Source organism: Pelodiscus sinensis, chromosome 14 (genome assembly GCF_052426305.1).
Source record: "Pelodiscus sinensis isolate ZL-2025 chromosome 14, ASM5242630v1, whole genome shotgun sequence".
Classification (NCBI taxonomy): domain Eukaryota; kingdom Metazoa; phylum Chordata; order Testudines; family Trionychidae; genus Pelodiscus; species Pelodiscus sinensis.
Genome location: NC_143065.1, coordinates 20,986,736 through 21,009,566, shown reverse-complemented (window position 1 = coordinate 21,009,566; position 22,831 = coordinate 20,986,736). Strand labels below are relative to the sequence as shown.

The 22,831-nt window shown below is 42.2% G+C and overlaps 1 protein-coding gene across 1 annotated transcript; it reads right to left on the bottom strand.

Annotated features, from left to right (window-relative positions):
* Positions 1–4,812: 4,812 nt before the first annotated feature.
* On the bottom strand, positions 4,813–21,845 carry ARPP19 (cAMP regulated phosphoprotein 19). Its single transcript, XM_006118516.5, has 3 exons — positions 21,594–21,845; positions 12,742–12,864; positions 4,813–10,228 (listed from the first exon to the last, which is right to left on the bottom strand). Exons 1-3 carry the CDS (start codon positions 21,636–21,638, stop codon positions 10,058–10,060), a joined length of 339 nt encoding a protein of 112 aa, XP_006118578.1. The 5' UTR covers positions 21,639–21,845; the 3' UTR covers positions 4,813–10,057.
* Between the last annotated feature and the right edge of the window lie 986 nt (positions 21,846–22,831).

Sequence of the window (22,831 nt, the reverse complement as noted above, 5' to 3'; positions counted from 1 at the left end):
GATAGGCTACATGAAGTTATTTGCTCAAAGTACCTTTAAGTTATGTACATTTATGTTCATAGGTCAATTTTATAAAGCATGGGGGTGGGGGATGAACCGTTACAGGTTCCAAAATACCTTTTAAGGGAAATGGCAGAGGGATGATCCAGCCTGTCAAGAAGTTAAAGATGTGGGTTTGTTAGGGCCATTGTGGAAGGGGAGGAGAGAAAGAATGAGGGTCTGGTTCTGGAGGAATCCAGTTCTATTGAAGAAAAAAGAGGCCATCTAGCCCTGGTGGGACAGCCATTTTGGGGGACGGTGAGTGTCTAGGAAACAAGGTCATTGAGGAGATGTTGTCTAGGCATGTGTGGAGAATCACCTAGATCTGTTTGTACTTGTTGGAGCCTGAGCAATGGAGCGGAGCTGGTGGGACAGGAATTTTCTAGACCAGTCATAGAAAGAAAAGAGTTAATCTGAAACTAGTCCTATTTGGGAGGATAAGGTGGTATATTCACACACATGTAGGTCTGTTCTATGTGAGAGCGCAAGAAAGCAGAGACCACATCAGAAAGTCTATTAAGGAAGAAAGTTCCAAGCTAGCAAAAACAGCAGACACACAAATTTCTGTTATGAAATGAAGTGGTGGCCTCTCCTGCTGCACACCAGCCTTTTAAACCTGCCAGCTCTTAATATAATTAAAAGGCAGAGCCGCAGCAGGATTAGTTCCCAGGTCAGGCACTAACACCTCTGCAGCTTCCCCAGTTATCGAGTAGTCAGCTAGTTGATTAAACTAAATTTAACATCCCTAATTTGGATTCTTCCATTTTTGGGAACAGAAATGAAACTATGTTCTTCCCACAAAGATTTTTCTTTCCTTTGGAATGCACCACATTGTTCAAAATGGCCTCTTATTAAAACATACCCTCACAATGCTTTAACCACCTCGTCACTGCTACAAACTTCAAAAACTAATGGGACCTTTGGATGTATTAGATAATTGTGCTTTGAGAGCAGCTGAGAATCTCAAAGCATCATACAAATATGATGGCTAAGCATGAGTTGCTGTTTTACAGTGCAGCTCAAAATGGTTACAATACATCCATATGCTCATAATCACATTAAGACATTGGCAGTCAATAATAGAACCAATGTCTCCTGATGCAGTTAGTGCTGTAACCTCTTGCTGTGTGTTTCCTTTTTTACCCCTGCTGAATGAAGAAAAGATAGGAAGACAGCAAAAGGGAAATAATGAACAAGCGGAAGAAATTAAGGAGTTCTATTTGAAACATTTCAATATTTGGCCCTGGATCTTTGATCATTGTGATAAGAGAAGTACTTTCTGATGTTGGAAGGGAGCAGGAAGGAGCAGAGGAATGGAATTTTTAGCACATTTTACAATGCTCGCTCAGCAGAAAGTTGTAGCTGTTTAGTAAAGAATAATACCATCAAACATATATTCAGCTGTCAATTTTCCATGATTATTAACCAAGTTATTAATCATTCCTAAGAGACAGGTTGCCATTATCAGCACTGCCATCCAAGCAGAAGCTGTTCATTGAAAGGGTAGGAACTACCTTCTTACGCCTGCCCAGTCTTCCAGTGCAAGGGTCAGGATATTTGGCTGAAGTTTACTCGGCCACCCCTCCCTATTGATTCTGTGGATAAAAGGCAAATGTACTTTAGGGTTGTCAAACACCATTCTTAAGCCAAAAGCCTTACAAGAGTGGGGTTTTTTTAGTCTAATTTTAAACTGTGTTCATTGTTCTTTACCTCTCAGCATTTCCTATGGGCCTCTTCTCTATTTATTCTATTTTATTCTTCACCCCATCTCTCTCTCTCGGAGCCTGTCTCTTTCTGAACACACGACATGCATTCTGGTTATTCCTATTCTCCGTCACCATTGACCATATACTTCTCATCTCTCTGTACTTTCCTCTTTCACTCCCATCTGGGTACATGAAATTATTTCTTTGTTTTTTAAAAGGGGTCTGAATTTGCAGTCTGTGCACTCTCTCAGGTAGAACATTTATCTTATTTCTTTGGGGGTGATGTATGCATTAATGTAATTCAAAGTCCTACTTTCAGGAACTTGATTGAACCATAGATCAGCATTCTCTGTAAACTGTGCTCTTAGGGAGCCACTCAGCAGAGACTGAAATGCCACCCACCTGGTTAACAGAGCACCCACAGCCAACAGCATGTATGTCTTACATGTATTACAACTCTGCACATGCCTTTGTGCACATACAATTTATTCTGCACATGAATGGAAAAAATTAGAGTCCATTACCATGGATTATTTTACCAGACATTCACAGCCCGTGCCCAGGATTCAAGTGTAATTACAAATAAATGTTTGCACCCAAAACACACTAGTGGTTGGGCACAATTCCATCTGAACTGGGATTTCAAGACTATTAAAGATTAGGATTTAGAGGCAGGAAATTTTTAGAAACAGCATGCCTGTAATATACCTAGATGCAGTCAGTCAAAGTTAACATAACTTATAGGGTTCTCACATACACTATACTGGATTTCAAAGCATAAAGAATGATGAGAAAGTTCTTTCCAGACATTTACAGTAAGAACATAGTGTATGTAGAATTTTTTGCCCAAAAGAATTAAAAAACCCCCCATTATTTCCCTGTCATTTAAAGCTCTCTTGAATATACCCATTTTGTGATCTGATTCAATTGTTGAAGAGAAATTTGGCTCCAGATTTAGCCTTCTCTAGTTCCATTTAAACCTTAGACCCAGATCCTCGTGTGTGGGGTGGCTTTCTTTACACCACACTGTAATTTTTGGATTATTTACTGCAGAATAGGGGGAGTTATCCTGTGGCATTGAATCAATGCATGGTGCTGACAGAGGGCATGAAATGGCTTAATTTGTCTGCTGCTGACGACACACTGGGGCCTTGGAGTCACTGGCAGCGTAACTAAGAACAACTTCTACAAGGCCGTGTCTACAAGAAACTACACTGGGGAAAGTATCTTTTACAGATGTAGTGCTTCAGGGGGTAGCCAAGTTAGTCTGTACAGGATAAACTTAAACAAATGGTCTGATAGCATTTTATAGCCTAACAAAGCATGTAGGCTGTGTCTAGACTGGCCAGTTTTTCTGGAAAATCAGCCACTTTTCCAGAAAAACTTGCCAGCTATCTACACTGGCCGCTTGAATTTCCGCAAAAGCACTGACTTCCTACTGTAAGAAATCAGTGCTTCTTGAAGAAATACTATTCTGCTCCTGTTCAGGCAAAAGTCCCTTTTGCACAAAGCTTTTGCACAAAAGGGCCAGTGTAGACAGCTCAGATTTGTTTTCTGCAAAAAAGCCCCGATCGCAAAAATGGCGATCAGGGCTTTTTTGCGGAAAAGCGCGTCTAGATTGGCACGGACGCTTTTCCGCAAAAAGTGCTTTTGCGGAAGAGCGTCCGTGCCAATATAGACGCTCTGTTCCGAAAATGCTTTTAACAGAAAACTTTTCCGTTAAAAGCATTCCCGGAAAATCATGCCAATCTAGACGCAGCCGTAGATGGTATCATGAGCTTTTGTAGGCACATCCCACTTCTTCAGATGACCCATTTTTTTTTTCATACCAGCATTTTTGTACATGAAAAGTATGTTGGTCAGGGGTGCTTCCCCCCCCCCCCCCATCCTATTCCATCAACTGCACAAAATACAAAAAAGCAGAGACTACATCCTTTACTTTCCACCCCTAAATATTAAACTCCATGCATTCCAAGAACTTCCACTATGGGCTCTAGCCGTGGGAAATAAGGACAGCTTCCTTCTCACCCAGTCCCACATGCTATAGTTAAAAGCCTCTAATTTTTCAGAGGAGGGAGAGGGTTTTATCATAGAAGACAAGCAATATAAAGATGCTTTTACATCTCTCTCATTCTTCAGGCAGAGGTGGCCATAGGATGTGTTAAGCAATCTTTATGTTTTCAGTTTGAGAGCTTTCAGGAAACAAAAGCTTACGCTTTTGGTGGAATAATCATCCAGTCTTTTGAAAAACTTGTCTCTGCTGTCTATATTCAAAAAGAAATTTTTCACATTTCTTAATTTTAAATACGTGGCTTCTCTTTAAGCAAAAAATGCTAAGAGAAGACAGTGCCCCTTTGAGGATACAAAAATACTATCCTAGAGTTTTGACCAAAGTCACAAAAGTTCACAGCTCCCAGTTAGGCACCTATATGGCATAGCTAGTTTTTCAAGAATATTTAGCAACTGAAAACTGCTCCACTAGAAAGTGTTGGACCCTGTTTTCTGAAGGTTTGTTTCTCTCAAATTCAGCTAAAATAACTATAATGGGAATCCTCTTTCACAATAAAGAGTCTGTATTCTAGACAGGTTGGACTGCTGCCTCCGTATCAAACTCCGCATCACCAGAATTCACCACTAGTGATTATTTACAAACTGAGAAAGGGCAGTGGAGATCTTAGGAGCATTTAATAGAAAGGCACAGTAATATCTACAGCTTAACAACTCCACAGGAGCAAAGTTGAAAAAAAAATACTAATTACCGGTAGCTTACACAAAGATTTAAAACAAGCCACCAAAGCCTGTTTTTATTTGTAGATTTTTTAATGCATTATTTCATAACTTTACCAAATAAAAACTTTCACAAGATTCAAATCCTTCATCCAGGAAATGGCATATCAAGTTTCCATGCCACACTATTATGCTACCCAGTAAAGTAGTAATACAAATAACTCCTGAAAATATCTGCTTTTAGTTAGGTTGGGACAGAGACCAAAGAAATAACAGCAATAAAAAATGTTCTGTATTCCACCATAAGCCAGAATCAAATAAAGGAACATACACATTGAAGTTTGGTAGAATTTTGTTCTTTTCAAAATTTATAACAAATCTCAACGCACACTGTGAATATGCAACTTTACAAAAGTTGTTCCTGGAGTAAGTAATTGAACATACATTTAGTGCTTAGGTAAGCTTTGCGTAGCAAGAGTCATGCACCTTTGAACATTCAAGGAGAAGGCTCAAGCTGTGGTCATTAAACATCCTTTGCCAAATGAAAGCCTCAGATGCAAATCTGCATGGTAGAGCTCTGCTTAATATTTATTAAGTGAAATTGCAGCATGAATTCACTTTATGGAGTAGATTGTATAGGCTTTTGTTTACATAACTTTGTTTTTACATCACTTATGGTCTTGAATGCAAGGCCTCCATTCATATCTGGTCCTACCCCCCTCCAAAGCTGCAATCGCCATCAGACTTACTGGGTATTCAGTAACTCTAGGTTTTAGTTCACCAACACTAGTACCTGCATTTCTTAATATGATCTTTTCAGCAAAGCTGCAGATGGGGTCTTTAGGAAAAAATTGATTGAAATAAACATAAATATGAAAATCAGTTCACAGAACTATACATTTTGTCCATAGCAATATGGTTCTTAGGAATTAGGCTAAAATGTTTACACTCACACAGGATATACTATTGTTTAGTATTTCAGAGAAATCTGTACGCTGACAGCCAAAGTCTAAGCTATCTGTTCTCTGGTTAACTACTCAAAAGCCTGAGGATTGCAGTGGTTTTCAACAGCAATGAAGTCATCTGTTTCAGCAAGGGGATGAAATTGCACTATTTAAAACTTTGCTGTAAAATAGACTTACAACTGGAAAAACTTGCACCCTGTCTTTTGTCACTCTCTTTGACTTTATCTACATGTCAGATTTCATATCAAAGGCTGAATTTATGTGGGACTGCCATGAGATGTCCTGTACACTATAAATTTAACCATGAAAGTCCAATATTTGCCTTTGTTATCAAAGGCACACCATTTGAGTGACTATATACGAAAATATTCTTGGTTTATGGGGTAAGTTAAAATGTAAGTTTGTTTACATTAAGGGGTATTTTAGAAAAGAGCTATCAACAAGCCACCAAAAACAATCTGCTACAGTATTATCAGACATATAGAAAAGCAGATTGATTTGAGGAAACAGTTGTCTGCTTCTAAATAAAAAATACCACCTTTCAATGAAGTCAGCTGATTTCCTGGCATGGACAGACATCAGTCTGTCTTTTGCAAATATTCTGAAAATCTTCCAAAAGGACTACATTAAAACTTGGTTTCAGCTTACATGATTATAATTTTAAATAGGAAAAAACCAATGAAACTTTGTTAGTCAAATTGTCAGCAGTAAGGACCAAGTTTTGAAGTAAGGTTACCACTGCAGTGCTATCTTCAAGATGCAAAGTTAATTCCCACAGAAATCACCCTCACTCAAAAGTGCAAGGCATTAAAACAAGCATTTGTTAAGGAGTTAAAATTTTCCAACAATAAATTTTAATTGCCTATGTTAAACAAATAAGTGCTGATATATTAATGGTTACATTAATGTAGTACTGTAGTCCAACACACTAGAGAGGATGATACCCAGTCATATTTTTAGTGATACAGAAAAGCAAGATTTGGATTTCCAGAAATTCTTCATGATATGCAACATGGTTTTAGGAGATGCAACATGGTTTTAGGAGACCCTGGGTTGAGACAAGACAAATTTGCACATCACAATAAAAACTAAGTAGATAAATTTTTTATGTATACTATACAATGTGTATGTTGTGAAAAACAAATGACATTTCATAAAAAACATCTTGAGTGGGTATAAAGGACATGTCCAACAAAACAGCACTGGTATGGCTTTTGCACATTGTCCTACAGCAGTATGAACAATTAAGGAAGCCTCCAGTGCTACAGGTTTGGGGACATATCTTTGAAGCTGTTAATCAATCCACTTGTAGCTATTTTGAATAAAATGTTGGTACTAATTGCTACTGTATAATAAACTTACGCGACTACTAGTAGCTAATCACTGCCTATCCTTTAAAGACAAGATAGGAAAGGGACTACTAAGTTACAGTGCAGATACATCTTCTCTGAAAAAGGTTATTTATCAAATGGTAAAACTCATATTATACATTATGTACACAAGTTTGGATAGGTTAGTTATCTTGCTAGTGTAAGATACAGTAAGTACAGATTAGCAGTCAAGTTTGACCTACTGTGAAGCACTTACTGGGCTTCATCATTCAGTCTTAATTGATGTATATAATCAAATTAGTTGTACCTGCTGCTGAGGTTTATCATAAGAGGTTAAGGCTCACAGTCAGTCATTCCCTGGTTAGTAAAACAGTACTTCAAATAGGTTTCTCTCATGGATCATCTATAATGGCATTTGTTACAACCTTAAGAATTGCAAGCCAGACCGGACATTTTGTGTATAATCAGCGGTACAAAATAGTGATTTATAGCTGACTGAATGGAATGTTAAATTTAAGCCATTTTTACCTCCTAAATGTCAAGACAATTCACCTGATGAACTACAGTGTAGCGTCAGCAACAACACACACTGAATCACTTTCAATCTTGTTTCAGACCAAACTTTAAATCCTATCAGTCGGTCTAATTGCTTTCAGTCATACATACAAAAATAAGGAAGGATTTTCACATTAGGACAGACATCTATAAAAAAGGCATTTACTTCTCTCTCTATATATATATATTATTTCCTTGCTATTAAGGTATACATTTATGATTTGATACTGTCCTCCTTTCCCATATTAACTTTTTACTTAGAGACAGGTTATTCATTTGACTGTTTATTCAGTCTGTTCCCATGAAAAATATTCACACATTTTATTTTATCTTAATGGAAGATAAAGGAAAAAGTGGACTGTAATTGGCATATCATAAATGAATTACTAGCAAAAAGACATGTAAGAATGAACAGATTTAAAGTTTGTGATTTGGAAATTCTCTGAGTGTCCTGCTTTGACCACAATGGGGGGAAGGGGGAAGGGTGAGAATGTCAAATAAACTAACATGATTATGCAAAATTAAACTTGCACCAGTACACTTAAACCATCTAAACCTACCACACACACAATTAACATCTCTATAGCTATATCTCTTATGAGAAGATATCCGAATTTTCAAAATGGGTGAAGTTAATGGGAGCTGCAGGTGTACAGTGCCTACTGAGACAATCAGGCCCTTTGGCCATAGTTCATGGTCAAACAAGTCTGAGTTGAGCTTAATTTTTTCCTTGTTTTTCTGACTTTCAATTAGTCTTTGGTATGAGGCACTGAAAAGACAGACTAGTCTAATTTTACTTCAATGATCATTTCCCCCACAAGTTTTTATTATTACGAATACTACTACAACAATACAGAGATTTTTTCAGATGCATATTCTGATTAGAATATTATTTCACAAATGCTTGTGATGGGGCTGGATTGACACAAAGGAAATGTGTTCCAGTTTTCCTTAAGTGAATGAAAAACAAGATAGCCAAGACTCTTGTCTTCTTGGAGGCATAATATTTCGGGGGAGTAGAGGAGACAATTCTGAATCCCTCCTTTCAAAAGAGTAGCTTATAGCCTTGTTAGCAAGTGGTTTTTAGTAGCGCTTTCTCTATTACTTTAATACCTGATCCAGCTAAATGGGGAATTTCAGATTCATATTGTGCCCATCCTCAGCTTTCTGATATCATGCAATTTATATTTTGGTAGCTTCTAGGTGTTACTTGTTCTATCTAGCAAGTTAGGTCCCCATCCAACCTACACCGTCTGCATAAAATGAAATTTATCTTTACTGAATTGACAAACTACAATATTATCAATAGACACATCTTGTGTTAATCAATAGATCAGTGTATAATACAAGTTTCTATTCCTGATGTTGTGCAATGCAAATAACTAAGGTGTCCCTTCAATAAATCTGTGTTATATCATCACCTTAAGAGTTCAACAAAACAAGATTTTACATTCTTTCAATTAAAAATGTTAAATATTCCAAATGCATTAATGCCTGTCTAATTTCTTAGTAACACCAAGTAGTTTTGAAGGTTGTCATCAGGGGAACCCCTAAAGGACAGCATAGGTTTTCATACATTTATTTCTCTATATTCCAAGTATCCCACAGAGCATTTCAACTTAAAAAGCTATACATTTATAAGATACTGAACAGAATGGGCTCCTGCCTTTGAATGTCAATAGGTACATAATTCAGATTACCATATATGAACATTGGAGATTGTTAAATACAAAAAAATAAAATAAAAAAACAGCTGCAAAAGCATACAGTTAATTAGACCAACTCAACAAATGTCTATATGAAGTGTTTCACAAATCCTGGATATACAAGTTTGTTACTTTCAGCTGCAAAACTCTGAGCTCATAATTTCAGGCTGAGATTTTCCAAGGTACATAATCAGTTGTGCTTCTGATTGGCACATTCTGCTTTTTTAAAATGTAAAATTAATGGACAATTGCAAAAGGTTGTGCAAAACTATTATATTTACAAAAATGGCACAAGAGTGAATTCAACAGTCTATGCACATGCATACTTCATTCACGTCTTCAACAAAAGTGTGTTTTACACTACAGAACTGAAAAGAATACCAGCTTCAACAGGCAGTTGTAAGTAAGCACTAGGATCACAAGAGTTACATGAGAATGGGCAAATATTGCCCAAGTAAAAGTCTATTGTTAAAGCTGAAACAGGTTTAAGGCCATTCAAGTTCAACAGCAGATATACAAATTCATTCAGAGCCACGCTTTTGTTTTTATACTTGCTTTACCTTTGAGCAACTTGTGGTCTAAACCTCTATTATAGAGAACAAAACAGCAATCAAAACAGAAGAAAAAGCAACACAACAGGTAGTTATATTAAATACAAACATACTATGCTGAGGTTAAGATGAAATAAAGAAAGCGAAAACATTAAAAATTGTAAAACTTGCTATGTCACTTGCTGAAACCAGTCCTACTCTAGGAAATAGGCAATATGTACATTTTCAAGTAGATTACTTTACACTGCTCTAATCAAACCGGTCTTTTTTTTTTCCAGTGCATTGTTCTTAACTAATCCAAGTACTACACATTTTACTTTCAACAGTACTTCCTTACAATAGCAGCACATGCTACCACTACCTGCAAAGCTGTCAGTCTTAAATGACTTAGTGTAAGGAAAAAGGAAAAAAAAAGTGAGGAGTAACTATTCAGGAGAAAACGGGAATGAGAAGATTCTTGCAGTTCAGATGTGCTAGTCAGCCAGCCAGCTTGCTAGCAACAAGAGATGGTTTCCGCTGAGGAAGGTCCTGTGGAGTGGGAATGTGATCACCAGTCACTTCTGTCTTGTCCGAAGTTGCAGTTGGGAGCTGCTTGTTCTTCATCTTTGCTTTAGCCATGTTGTAATCCCCAGAATCAAAGTATTTTTGCTAAAAGACAAAAATATTTAATTGAAAAGTGTATCCGATACACATGAAATTACATTGGTTCAATAACTGAAGACAATTTAAAACTTCAGAAATAGGTAACTGATGAGTGGGAAGTTTAAAGCATTGCTTTAACAATGCTCTTAAGGACAAGAGTTAAAACTATTTTCTAAACCATTTGAAGCACAGCAGTGTTAGTAAACACTCCAAAGTAAACGTATGTTGAGAACATTAATACAGTAAAACTCCAGTGGTCTGGCGTCCAATGGTCCGGCACTCCTGATGGTCCAGCACTATCTGGAACCCGGAAGTGTTCCAGGCAGCCGGACAGTTGGAGCTGCTCTGCCGCCAGCTTCCCCGATTCAGCCGCTGCTGACTTGGGGAAGTCTGGGGCAGAGCAGCTGGGGTGCTGCAGGGTTGGTCCTGCAGCGCCGAGGGGCGCATCCCCCCACTCCACCCCACAACCCTCATAGCTTCCCCTTCCGATAGTCCGACATATCTGATAACCTGGGTCCTAAAGGTGCCAGATTATCGGAAGTTTACTATACTGAAGTTAAGCATGGCAGGTGAAATGTTGATAAGGCTAACTGCAGATCTGTCCTGTTGCATATAAGCACTTTGCTACCAGCCATAATTTTCAAAAGAACAGAAAGGCTTCATTCGTTCGCTCTCAAGGACTTCAGACCAGAGCCTGAAAAGTGTGGTGAACTAAGCAAACTCCATAATTCAGAATAACGTACCTCCAACTACCAAAATATTTTAGAAAGTACAAAGGATAGAGAGCCTGCTCCAGGAATTTCAGAGCTGTGCTCTCTTAAAAAAGACAAACAAAAAAAAAACCACACACAGAGAACATTCTGCATATTTAACTAGACTTCACATCATGCAGTTAAATTAGTTATTGACACATTCACAGAAAATCCTTCATGAGTTGCATATATTGAGATTAAGGTTAAGATTTTGCCAAAGTTATTTTAGTGGAAGTCAGGGACAGGTCATGAGCAACAAAAATTCAAGTGAGCTGGTGACTTCCCTTTGACTTATCAATTAAAATCAGGAGTGTGATTTAAGCTGTCAGTATTCCTTTAAAAGTGAGACGTGTGGGTTTATTTTCGACAGATCTGCGTCTAGACTGCTGGTTTTTTTCTGAAAAAGCTCAATTTCGAAGAAAAGCGGTGGCTGTGTTTATGCTAATGAAGAGTAGGATATTTAAAACCCTGCTTCATTAGCAATTTTGACGTGCCTTATCTACATCTCTCTGTCAACAGAGGAATGCAGTCGAGACATAGCCTGAGAGTCTTAGGCCAGGTCTGCACACTTTGAAGTTTACTGGAAAACACTTCTATTAAAGTAGCAACAAAATAGCAACAAAGAGCCATCTTAACTGCTACCCGAGGAATCCACACAAAGGGGAACTCCTGTAGCAAAGAACTGTGTTGCAGCTGTTCCAGCTCTGTACAGAAAAAAGGACATATCCCAGAAGCTACTACTGCCCACCATTTTTGAGGGGGACCATTAACTACCAACACAACTTTACATTGGCTGGTAGGTGGAGGTTTAAAGATGGCTTAAAGTCACCTTGATATGTCGCTTCCAGTTGAGTTGCACAATAAACAGTAAAAGCTAGGATGTGAAGGTGCATGTATCAGCAGAGGTTGCAGAAGTTTACCCAATACCTGGCATACATGACTGCTCATCTAACCACAGAGGACACTTTACATAGTGCCTCTCATGCAAACATACTGAACAATTTACAGATGGGTAAATGAAAGCACACAAAGGATAAGATACTAGCCCCTCATCATTAGCCAACTCTGGAACAGAACGAAAGTGCTGACTCACTCCAAGCTACTCTATCATTACATAAGTGCGCTACAGCAAGGGTGGGGAACCTTTTTTGGGTTGGGAGCAGCTGACCCACAGAAAAATCATTCAGGGGCTAAGCGAGAAGCAAAAAAAGCCCCCAAAACAATATCAATAACTGACGTGGTCCCCAACTAGAAGAAGAAACTCCTCACATCCCCCTTGCACACCAGAGCCTAAGGGGCCCAGGCTAGTAGATTTTGTGTGTTCCAGCTCTGCAAGATGTTCTGCAAGGGGGTGGCAGGTGGGCAGTGGCATGGGCTCCCCAATGCTGGGGGGGAGGGAGGAGTGATCCAAGCCTTGGGGGCTGGATCCAGGGCCTGAGGTTCCCCACCCCTACTCTACAGGCTGGGGTATATATTTATTATCACAGTATCTGATGTCCACAGTATGTTGGCATGAATTTCAATGAAACATTATGGCCTTCATGTAGTTACTCAGAATTTGGGTGAATATTTTTTCAGAGTGGTCATTAGTTTTGGCAATCCTGAAGCAGAAGGAGGGATGGTAGAAGAGCAATTTGAAGCAGCTATCTCAGGGACCAAGTTCTGGCCCTAAACGTGAGGAAAAAAAGAGACATAGCAACAAGCATTCCATATGTACTTTTCCATACTATGTGACTTGTATCAGTCCATTTACAGAATAAAACTCACTCCTTTCTGAAGCCTCTTCCTCAAGAAATCTGAACCCCCAGGCTTTTGGCCTAGATGAGGATATCTTGCTTTCAACTTCGCTTCTTCAACTTTTTCTGGGCTGATCACCTTATCTTCCATTTCCTGAAACATATGCAATTAAAAAAAAATTTCTCAACACACCTGTGCCAGAACTCCCCCACTGAGCAATTCAACAGCACAATGATCTGCATCAGTCATCTGATGCCACAAACTATTAGTGAGGATTTGACTAGACACTGTTCAGCATTTTTCCAAAAGCTTTGAGCACAGCAACTATACAGTGTCTCTCCACAACCCTAAAATTAAATATACAACACAAAAAATAATTCCTGCTGTATCTTGCAGGACTCCAATTTTACAGCTAGTCTATTTTATACCACTAACAGCCAATATAGCCAATTTTGCAGAGCAAGTTTAATTACTCAAACTAAAGATGGTGGTACAAAAACTTTTGAAGTCTATATGAGTGCTAGTGGGAGCTTCTCTAAATGTCCTTACTACATCATATTAAAGCTTCACAAGAAAAGACCTGTTTAGATGTCAGCTATGTAACACTGGTGGCCAACCTGAACCAGAGAAGAAGCCAGAACTGACACTGCCAGAGAGACAGTAATGAATCAGCAGCCCCGCCCCATCCCACCAGCTCCTCCTCTTGATCCCATCACCTCCCACCCTCCAGCAACCTGCACAATCAGCACCTCCTAAACATCACAATCAGGTGTTTTGCAGCAGGCAGGAGGATCTAGCAAGACAGGGGAGGAGCAAGGGAACAGCAGATTCAAAAAGGGAGAGGGGAGAGCTGGGGTTTGAGCACTGAGCACCCCCTGGGACATGAGAAAGTTGGTGCCCAAAGGCAACAACATCCCCTCCAGTCAGGGGTGCCCAACCTCCCCTCATCCCAGACTCCAACCCTGTCCCCCAAGATATCACCTCTTCCCACAAACACCCACCCCAGCTCTGCTTCCACTCCAGCCCCTCCCTGCCACCTCCTCCATCCTCCAGGAACTTCCAGCTGTTCAGTGTTCCAGAGGTGCTGGGAGAGCAAGGGAGTAGTAGATCAGTGGGGCCACCAGCTGGCAAAATGCACAGCTGGGGGGGGGGGGGGGGCAGCAGGGGGCTGCTTGGTTGCCAGTAGGTGTCCATGGAGTCAGCGCCTATGTTGATGCCTGTAGCTCCAGCCCCAAAGTTGACACCTGTGCGCAGAGCTGCATATTAACTTCGGAAGAGTCATATGGGGCCCCAAAGCCACAGGTTGGCCACCACTGCTATGGAGCATGGAGCCCACACCGCATATAAATAAGAATATCACAGCTCTGAAACCTTGCCTACCATCAGAGTCAGGAAATTATAGCACATACAGATTGCCTCTGAATTTGCAGGAACTTGTGAGGAAAGACTTTGGATTCTTCACAGAAAATCCAGTGACAGCATAGGCACACCAAGGAGGAGCTCTTGAACCAGTGCATTTCAATACATTAACAAACAAGAAAGCAGCATATGGAAGACCTATCAAGTCATTTAATCCACTTCTCTGCCAAGGCAATGTTCCAGGACTTATGTTTTGTTTAGTTTAAAAGTCCCATGAAGTTGCACTGAACAGTGGTCTCATTTAGAAATTGTACAGCTCAAGATCTCTTTTCATGTATACAAAAGGAAAAACTATGTAGCACTTTAAAGACTAACAAGATGGTTTAATAGGTGATGAGCTTTCGTGGGCCAGACCCACTTCCCAACAATTCTGTGAGGCTGTCAGACTAGCTCAGGCTAAAGACATAGGCCAATTCACTTGTGTATGAATATCAAAGGAACTAAATGGCAATTCACTTGTGAGTTTACAGATCAAAGGAAGTGTTAACTGTATCATTTTTACTATTACATTACCTTTACATTATACTTACATGTGTTAATGTACAAGTATATTCAGGGTGTTAGAACTCCATGAAAACTAATGGAATGTTACTTGGACAGTTTTCAAGTACCTATACTCCTATTATAATGTAACAGCAAACATTTACACTAGGCATATCACTGTAAGTGACAATGCTAATTATTCAAAGCAACTTGCCATTATGTAAGTAAAACCATTTAGATTATTGTCCAGAGAAAAAGCTTTACAAGTACTAATTTAAAGGATGATCATATGTGTCTAGATTATTTGGATTCTAACAGGATAGAATAACTAAAGAAAAGAAAGGAGATCCCCAAAGTTTCTCTGGATAGTCCTGAAAACACTTTTGGGAAACTGGCAAATCACTACACTCCTGCTATAATTTTGGATTTACAAAAAACCCTGACACACACATTTTACCTCCTTTAGCCTCTCAAAAGCTCATTTCTTGTTCTTAGCAAATAAAACTTTAGATAATTTATTAGAGAACTGGTTGACAGTGTTACCTTTGGTGTGAGATCCAGAGTACATATTGATCTTAGGGCAAGAACCTGGTCCTTTGGGATTAGGAGAAACCTAAGGTAAAGTAATTTTTGGATTATGTGAACGTCACCACCAAATTCAGGTTTGTCTTGGCAGCAAGATGAGCTGGAGAGACTAAGGGGACTTTTGGCTACTTCCTTGACAATACTGATAGTGATCCAGGAATTCACGTTACTGGGTTGGTGAAATCTAATGATAAAATATACCACAAATTTGAGGTGCTTGCCCTGATTTCTGACAGTCTGATCTAATATTAGAACTAACAGTTATGAGCCACTCCAGATAGCATGACAAGTGCACCCTATCACACTAGTTCACTACGTGTCTATAAAAAGAAGTGTGACACTGAATAGAACACAACACCAAAGCTTCGTACAAAACCATGCTTTTTTCCCCCCCCCAGGAAATCTTCCATGCAAGTTCTGATGAACTCTGACAATGAATAGCTTGAAAGTGCTGGTTATTGTAGCTATAGATCCAGGGTCACCAAAAGGTCGATCGCGAGGCCTCAACCAGTCGATCGCGAGGCGTCCTGTCCGCCCCGCCCCCATTTCCCTCCCACCCCCAAGAAGCCCCACTACCTACCTCAAGTGAAAATGGAGGTAGTGTCGGCTTCCCGGGGATGGACAGAAGTCCCGCAGCTTAGCGCCACTTCCAACAATTCAGGAAGTGCACTAGCTGTACTGCGGGAAGGAGCATCAGCTCCCTGAACCGCACAGGAGGGGTGTCAGCCCCAGGGGAGGCGCGCGCGGAGGGGGGGGGCCGCGTCAGTCGCGGCGGGGGGGCGCACGCAGGGCTTCCCTGCATGAGGAGGGGGGTCAGCCCCGGGGCAGGCACTTGCTTGTTTCCCTCGGGGGGAGGGAGGTGGAATCCTGGAAGGAGGGAGATGCAGGGGAGACTCTGCCTCCACTAGCACCCCACTCCCTGCTCCCCAGCCCCCACTCCGCAGCCACAGAACTCTGTCCCAACTCCCCTGTTCCCAGCTACAGAATGCTGTCCCCACTCCCCTGTCCCAAGAACTCGGTCCCCTCTCCCCTGTCCCCAGCCACAGAGCGCTGTCCCCAATCCCATCCCCACTTCCCGAACACTGTCCCCACTCCCGTCCCCAGCCCCCAGCCACAGAACTCTGTCCCCTCTCCTGTCCCCACTCCTGTTCCCAGCTACAGAACTCTGTCCTTATTCCCATCCCCACTCCCCGAACTCTGTCCCCAGCTGCAGAAACCTGTCCCCACTGGCACCCTGTCCTCTGCCCTCCCAGCACCCTGTCCCCACTCCCGTCCCCAGCCACAGAACTCTGTCTCCACAAAATGTATAGTTATAAATGTTTCATTTTAGATTTAAATAGCATGAATAAAAAACAGACCATTTATTTCATAACTATAAACACGTGGTTTTAATTTTATATATTGCATAATTTGAAAATAAACTGTTTATCAGAGTGTGTAAGTAAGGGCTGGGGATAGGAAGTGATGGACAGGAGGAGAATAGAGAGGGCGGGGCTTCAAGGAAGGGGCAGAGTGGTAGATCTTCACCTGTTCTGAGATTTTAAAAGTGATGTTGGGTGTAAAAAGGTTGGAGACCACTGCTATAGATAGATGATGTTTAGTAAATGTAATGCTCATGTTTTACCTTTACTCAAGAAGAGCCAGCAAAGAGAACTTTTAAAGCAAATATGACTCCAATCTAAAATGCACACAGCTCTCCAGGAGCTGGTATGTAACCGTAATGGAAACTGATAATCTGATGCTTATCGGTTTAGCAGAATGCTAGGCTGGAACAGCTGCCCCAGGCCCGCTGTGGGCAGGGGCTGCTCCAGATAACTAAGTTAGCCCCTATCCACAGAGGGACCTCCGTGGGGCTGGAGCAGCCACCTGCCCGTGGCAGGCGGGAAGCTGCTTTAGCCCCATCCAGTTAACTGCTTATCTTTTCAAATCCCTACATGCTAGCATATTACCAGGAACTTTAAAAAAAAAAAAAAAGTGTAGAATTTGCACTTTGGCAAAAGTAATTAAGTGTATTAACACCTGAACAGGATGCAAAACATGGTTGTCTACTAGTAATCGGAACAGAAGAGACTCCTACATCAATGGCATTAGTGAATTCTGGGAAAGGACACAATCTTTAGACATGTTACAAGAAGTGGCATCCAAACACATCTTTGACAAATGATTTATTTGGGAGAAGAACATGCACAACTGATAGGCAACCATAAGGAAGCATACAAAGCCTCTAAGAATTAGTTCTACAACTCTTCCTTAAGAAGGCTAAGCCAAGATGGTTAGCAGACAACAGAACTTTGGAGGACAAATGAGATTGCATAGCTCCCAGCTCCCTAGCAGGACTAAAAGACGACCTAAATATGTATATGTACAGTTTCTTCTAAAATTATAATCCAAAGAAATAACTATCAGTTCTTCTCAAATTATATTCTGTGACCAACAGGAATACCAGAAGAAAATATCAAGGAGAATGCTCTAAAAGGGAGATTTTACAAAAATAACAATCTGAAGCCCAAGAAATTAAACCCAAGGTAATAACTGGTTTTGCCGTTTCAACATTGGAGTAAACTGCAGCTTCTCAGGGGAGGCTTTGTGGACATATGAAGCTCTAAAGCAAGACAAAGTGAAGTGACACAGCCCATTATCATTCTTTGGTAATGACAGGTATTGTGATTGGGTACCCTCCTTTCCCGCTTGCAAATTTTACACTAAAGACAAGAAACTCTGGTCTGGCTGTAACTGAAGTTTCAATATTGTTTTAGCCCTTATTTAATATTTTTCACCTCTCCAATAAGCATAAAGGTTTCCAAAACTTCTCTTTCAAATAGAAAAAGTTCTGACAATTTAACCCCTGCCCAGTTCAGATTTGTTATCAGGCAGTATCCAAATACAAGAGTTATTTGAAAGTCAGATTTTCACAGAAGATAGTGTTATAAAATAAAAAGGTTATAATCTAAAGAGTTGTCCAAGTTTCTGTTCTAATAGTTTACCACGTTAGGGCTTAGTTCTGTGCCTCCGCAGTTTTGTAGGAATTTTTTCCTCTAGATTGGGGTGGGCAAAAGGGCCTCCATGGGCCAGATCTGGCTCCCCCGCCCCAAGGCCAACCAACTGACTCAGCCCTGTGCACCAGAGGGTAGGGAGTCAGACTTCACACACTCCCTTCTGCCCCCAGGCCCATCAGGGCCTGGGACTCGGGGAAAAGCATGCAAAGCCTCCTCCTGTCCTGCTCCCCCCCACTTCAAAGAGTGCACGGCACTTAGAAGCATCGCGTGCTTCCCCCCACCCCCAAACCCTTATTGGCTAGGGGCGGTGCAAGTGCATGAAGTCTCCTTCCACCCTGTTAACGGCATGGCACTTCTAAACACCGCATGCTCCTTGCGGGATGGGGGCAGGGTGGGATGAGATTTCACATGCTCTCCTGACCCCCAAGCCAATCAGGCCTTGGGGGGCAGGGGAGTGCGCAAAGTCTCCTCCCACCCTGCAAAGGCTTGGCATTTAAAGTCAACTGCCAGCTGCTGATCAGTTGGTGGTTAACTAAGAGCAGTGCTTCCTTGCAGGGGGCAAGCAGGGGGAGTTCATGAAATCTCTTTCTACCACCAGGGGCACGGGCACGGACACAGGCACCTAAAGGGAGGGATCAAAGACTTCACCCGCTTCCGCATGCTCAGACCAATCAGGGTGTGTGGGTGGGGAAGCATCCTGGCTTTGCCCCTTCTGCCTGAGGCCCCACCCCTTCCGGAGCAAACCAGGGCCACTTCAAAAATTTCTGAAGTAGCCCCCAGTCAAAAATTATTGCCCACCTCTGCTCTAGATGCATAACTTTGGTAAGTGATGCAGAGGTACTACTTTCTTGCAATAACATTTTGATAATCTAGTCTAAAATAGCCAATATTACCCAGGGAAAATGTTTCTAACTGTTTTATTCAATATTTCTCATTTCCTGCTACATAAGAGAGCATTTGATTTGCCTGTGGAAATACCAGTGATGACTGTGCAAACTGCTTTCCTGTCTTGTCACAGGGTTCCTGCATTTATTCCTAGCACATAACATCAGTGAAAGATTGAACAAAGACGTGAGAATGCACAGATTTTAAAGCAAGAAACCCTGAAAAAATTAATATACTCTTAGTTGACTTTTGAGAAGGGAGCTGGGCAAGATCTTCTTGGCTCCCAAATGAAACAAGTTGAGGGTGCAAAATAAAAGTGCCAGTTAATAAAATCTAATCTGCAGTTTACTAAATATTAAGTCCAGTAGCACAACTTTGTAAAAATGACACATACAGCATCCTAACAGCACGCAAATCAAATGTGTTCAATTTTAATACAAAGTTTGTTCTTTTAAATCTCTCTTACTTAGACCATTAGGCTAGATTGGATCCATTTCAAATCAATTTCACACTGGAACTACTGCACCAGAACAATGATACATTATTTGCTGAAAAAAAAAAATCCTTACATGTTTAAACTTTGAGGTCTTCATACTGATATTTGGTTAGTATCAAAGTTTTCAGCATGAATCAATTGCTTGAACTAAAATACTACGAAGGAAATCATATAAGCTATATTGTTGCATAATTTAGTATTTAAGAATACTCACATATACAGAGCTATTGTGACAGTGATGCACATTCCAAAGTGTGTTGTGTGTTATCCTACATTTTTGGCTAGTAACACTATCCCTTCAATAGTTTTTTTACAAATGTTTGAGCTATTGAAGACAAAATAAAACAATAAGCTACATGCTTGTAATAAGTTTGAACTAGTACGGTCTTCATTAAGATATTTCAATTAGTCAGCATGAGCCCAAAACCCTACCTTTACAACCAGTTCAGCTCAGACACAAGAAAATGGGTAGATGACTGCAAAGCTTTGGGCCATGGCTACACTCTACAGCCTATAATGACACAGCTATACTGCTGTCAAGCCTCCCATGAAGCTGCTCAATGCCAATGAGGGAATTCACCCTCCTGTTGGCAATATTAAATCACTCCCAGCAAGAGGCAATAGCTATGTTGACGGGAGAGTGTCTCCTGCCAATACAGGGCTGTCCACACCAACATATTTGACAGTATAACTGAAGTGGCTCAGGGCTATGTTTTTTTCACACCTCTTTGCAAGATAAGTTGTACCAAATTTGGATGACATATATTTGGTTTACATACTATCATCCAAGTTTAAACAGGGGTAAAAAAGTCACAGCACTTCAGCACAAGAGAAGTGATTCCGTAACTTAAGTCCAGCTAGGAAGACTTTTAAAATAACAATGTCCCAGTATTGTTTGCAATTCAGTCCATATAACAACACAAGTGTAAAAAAGAAAAATTTCTCATGATCCAAACCAAGAAAAAAAAGGCTGCATAGAGTGAAAGCTATATTCCAGTTTTCAAAGTTCGAGATACTATAAACAACAAATAATGTGTTAAAGCTGCCAATTGCTTCTTTAAAATGGCTATTCTCAATAATGACAGGGCATAAGTATGGTACAGCAGTTTTGTTTTGGAAGCTCTCCATTCTCTATGGCTTATAGGAAAAGGTGACACTCTCAAGTGGCTTGCTGCTCCTTAAACCATTCAGAAATAAGGATGCTGATAAAATGGTGGTTAGTGTCCGCCTACCAAAACTGCACGTGAAGAATCTAAAACCCTTCACACTCCTAACACAGACAAGTACAGGGACTAGCTGGGGGAGAGGGAAAGGCCCAAGGACCGGCACAATGAGGCGACGGAAAGTGTTCGTTCCCGAAGCTTCAGGCATATCAGTGATTCATTGGTCAGGAGAATAAAATTCCTCGTGAAAAAACGTGCAAAGGTCAATCTCTTAATATCATTCTTCCCCTCAGCTATATTCAGCTATGGAGCCGGGGCCTGCACCCACCTCTGCCCCGCGCATTCACACATCTCAGCAACACCTCCCAACAGTGCTCAGCCCGGGGACAAGCACCCTGATGTTGCAGGGGGCCGCAGCGCTCCACTGCAGGAGCCAGGGCCCGGGGCCGCGCGACACCCCCGCTTCCTGCGGGGAAGCAACCCCGAGCTGTGAGCTCGCGCACGCCCGCTCCCGGACCACCACCCCCGCCGGCGGTAACGCGCCCACGCAGAGACAATCCCCACCGCTCAGGGAATCCGGCCTGCTGCGCCGCGGCGGACCCCGCGCTTGCGGGGCTCCCCTCAGCCCTGGAGCAAAGCGGCCTCGCAGAGGCGACGGGCAGCTCAGGCCCGGGGCGCCGCGCCCCAGCAGAATCAGCGGCCCTCGCGAGTTGAGAGACGGCAGCGCCAGCCGCCAGAGACGAAGCCCGCTGCCAGGCCAACCGGATGCAGCCGACCCGGGCCCCGAACCGACATAACTCCGGAGAGCGGCCGCCTCCCCCACGTGCCCTGAGGAGGCACGACCCGGCCGCCCACCTTCTGCTCCTCGGCCGAGGCGGGCTCCGGGCTCTCGGCGGACATCGCGCCCCCCCGCAGCAGCTGCTAGAGAAGGAGACGGGAGGGATTCGGGACGCGCAGCCGCCTCCGTCCTTCGCTGCAACCAGCGCCGCCGCACACACCGATCGCCTCCCGCACAAGATGGCCGCCGCGCTCACGACGGCGAGCCGGCGGGATCAGACTTCCTCCGCACTCCCCCTCCCCAGCCAACCCGCTTCTCAACCTGAGGCAAGAGAGCGAATAAGCAGAAAAGAACTGTGCAATTTCCGGCCTCACTCTTTACGCCAACGTCCGACTTTTGAACGTCATATCCGCCCCCTTTGCAGATGCATACTGGGAGTTGTAGTTTAGTCTTTGTCTGGTCTACCTCTTTAGGATGGCTCCAATTTACTCCGTGATTGGGCCATTTCGAGGGAAGAGAGTGAGGGAGACCTGCGTTAGGACAGGGGGTGTCCACATTCGTGCCAGTTAGGAAGCCTCCCCTGCCTTTAACGAACGGCATCCTTGCTAGCGTGACCATATTTCCCAAAGGGAAAATGGATCAGTGCCCGAGTCACTTGCCCATGTTCTCCCCTCCTTCCCCGCAGCACATGAGGCCGCTGGCCTATGCCTTGCTCCTCTTCCCCGACTCCCGGCACGGGCTAACTCAAGTCACTGGCCTGAGCTAAACCTCCTTCCCCAACAGGCAGGGCTCTCATCAGGACCCTACCTGTTACCCATGTCCATGTGTGGTCACTCCTGTGCATTGCTGCCTCTTCACCCTAGCGTTGTCCAATACTTTCACAACAGCTATCAAACATGGCAGGAAAGGGAAATTAGTTGAGCCAAAAAAAAAAAAATGCAGCAGTGAAGGAACGTCCCAAGTGGCCTTCCGTCTGAGAAAAAACAGAAAATAACCGGACATTTTACATGCCCTACATTCATCCTCGGGGCTAGCATCAACAATTCATAGAATCATAGAGCTGGAAGAGACCTCAGAAGGTCATCAAGCCCAGCCTCCAGGACCAATCTCAACTAAATCAACCAGGCCAGGGCTCTGTCAATCCGAAATTTAAACATCTTGCAATTATCCAAGCCCTGCCTGTCCCTACTGCCTGGCAGGCATTGCTCACAAATCCTACATGCCCAGGTGCTCAAGGCATGAGGTCTGAGCAGGAGTTTGGGTGTGGGAGCGGGCTCAGGGCTAGGGCAGAAGATTGCAGTATGGAGCACTTACC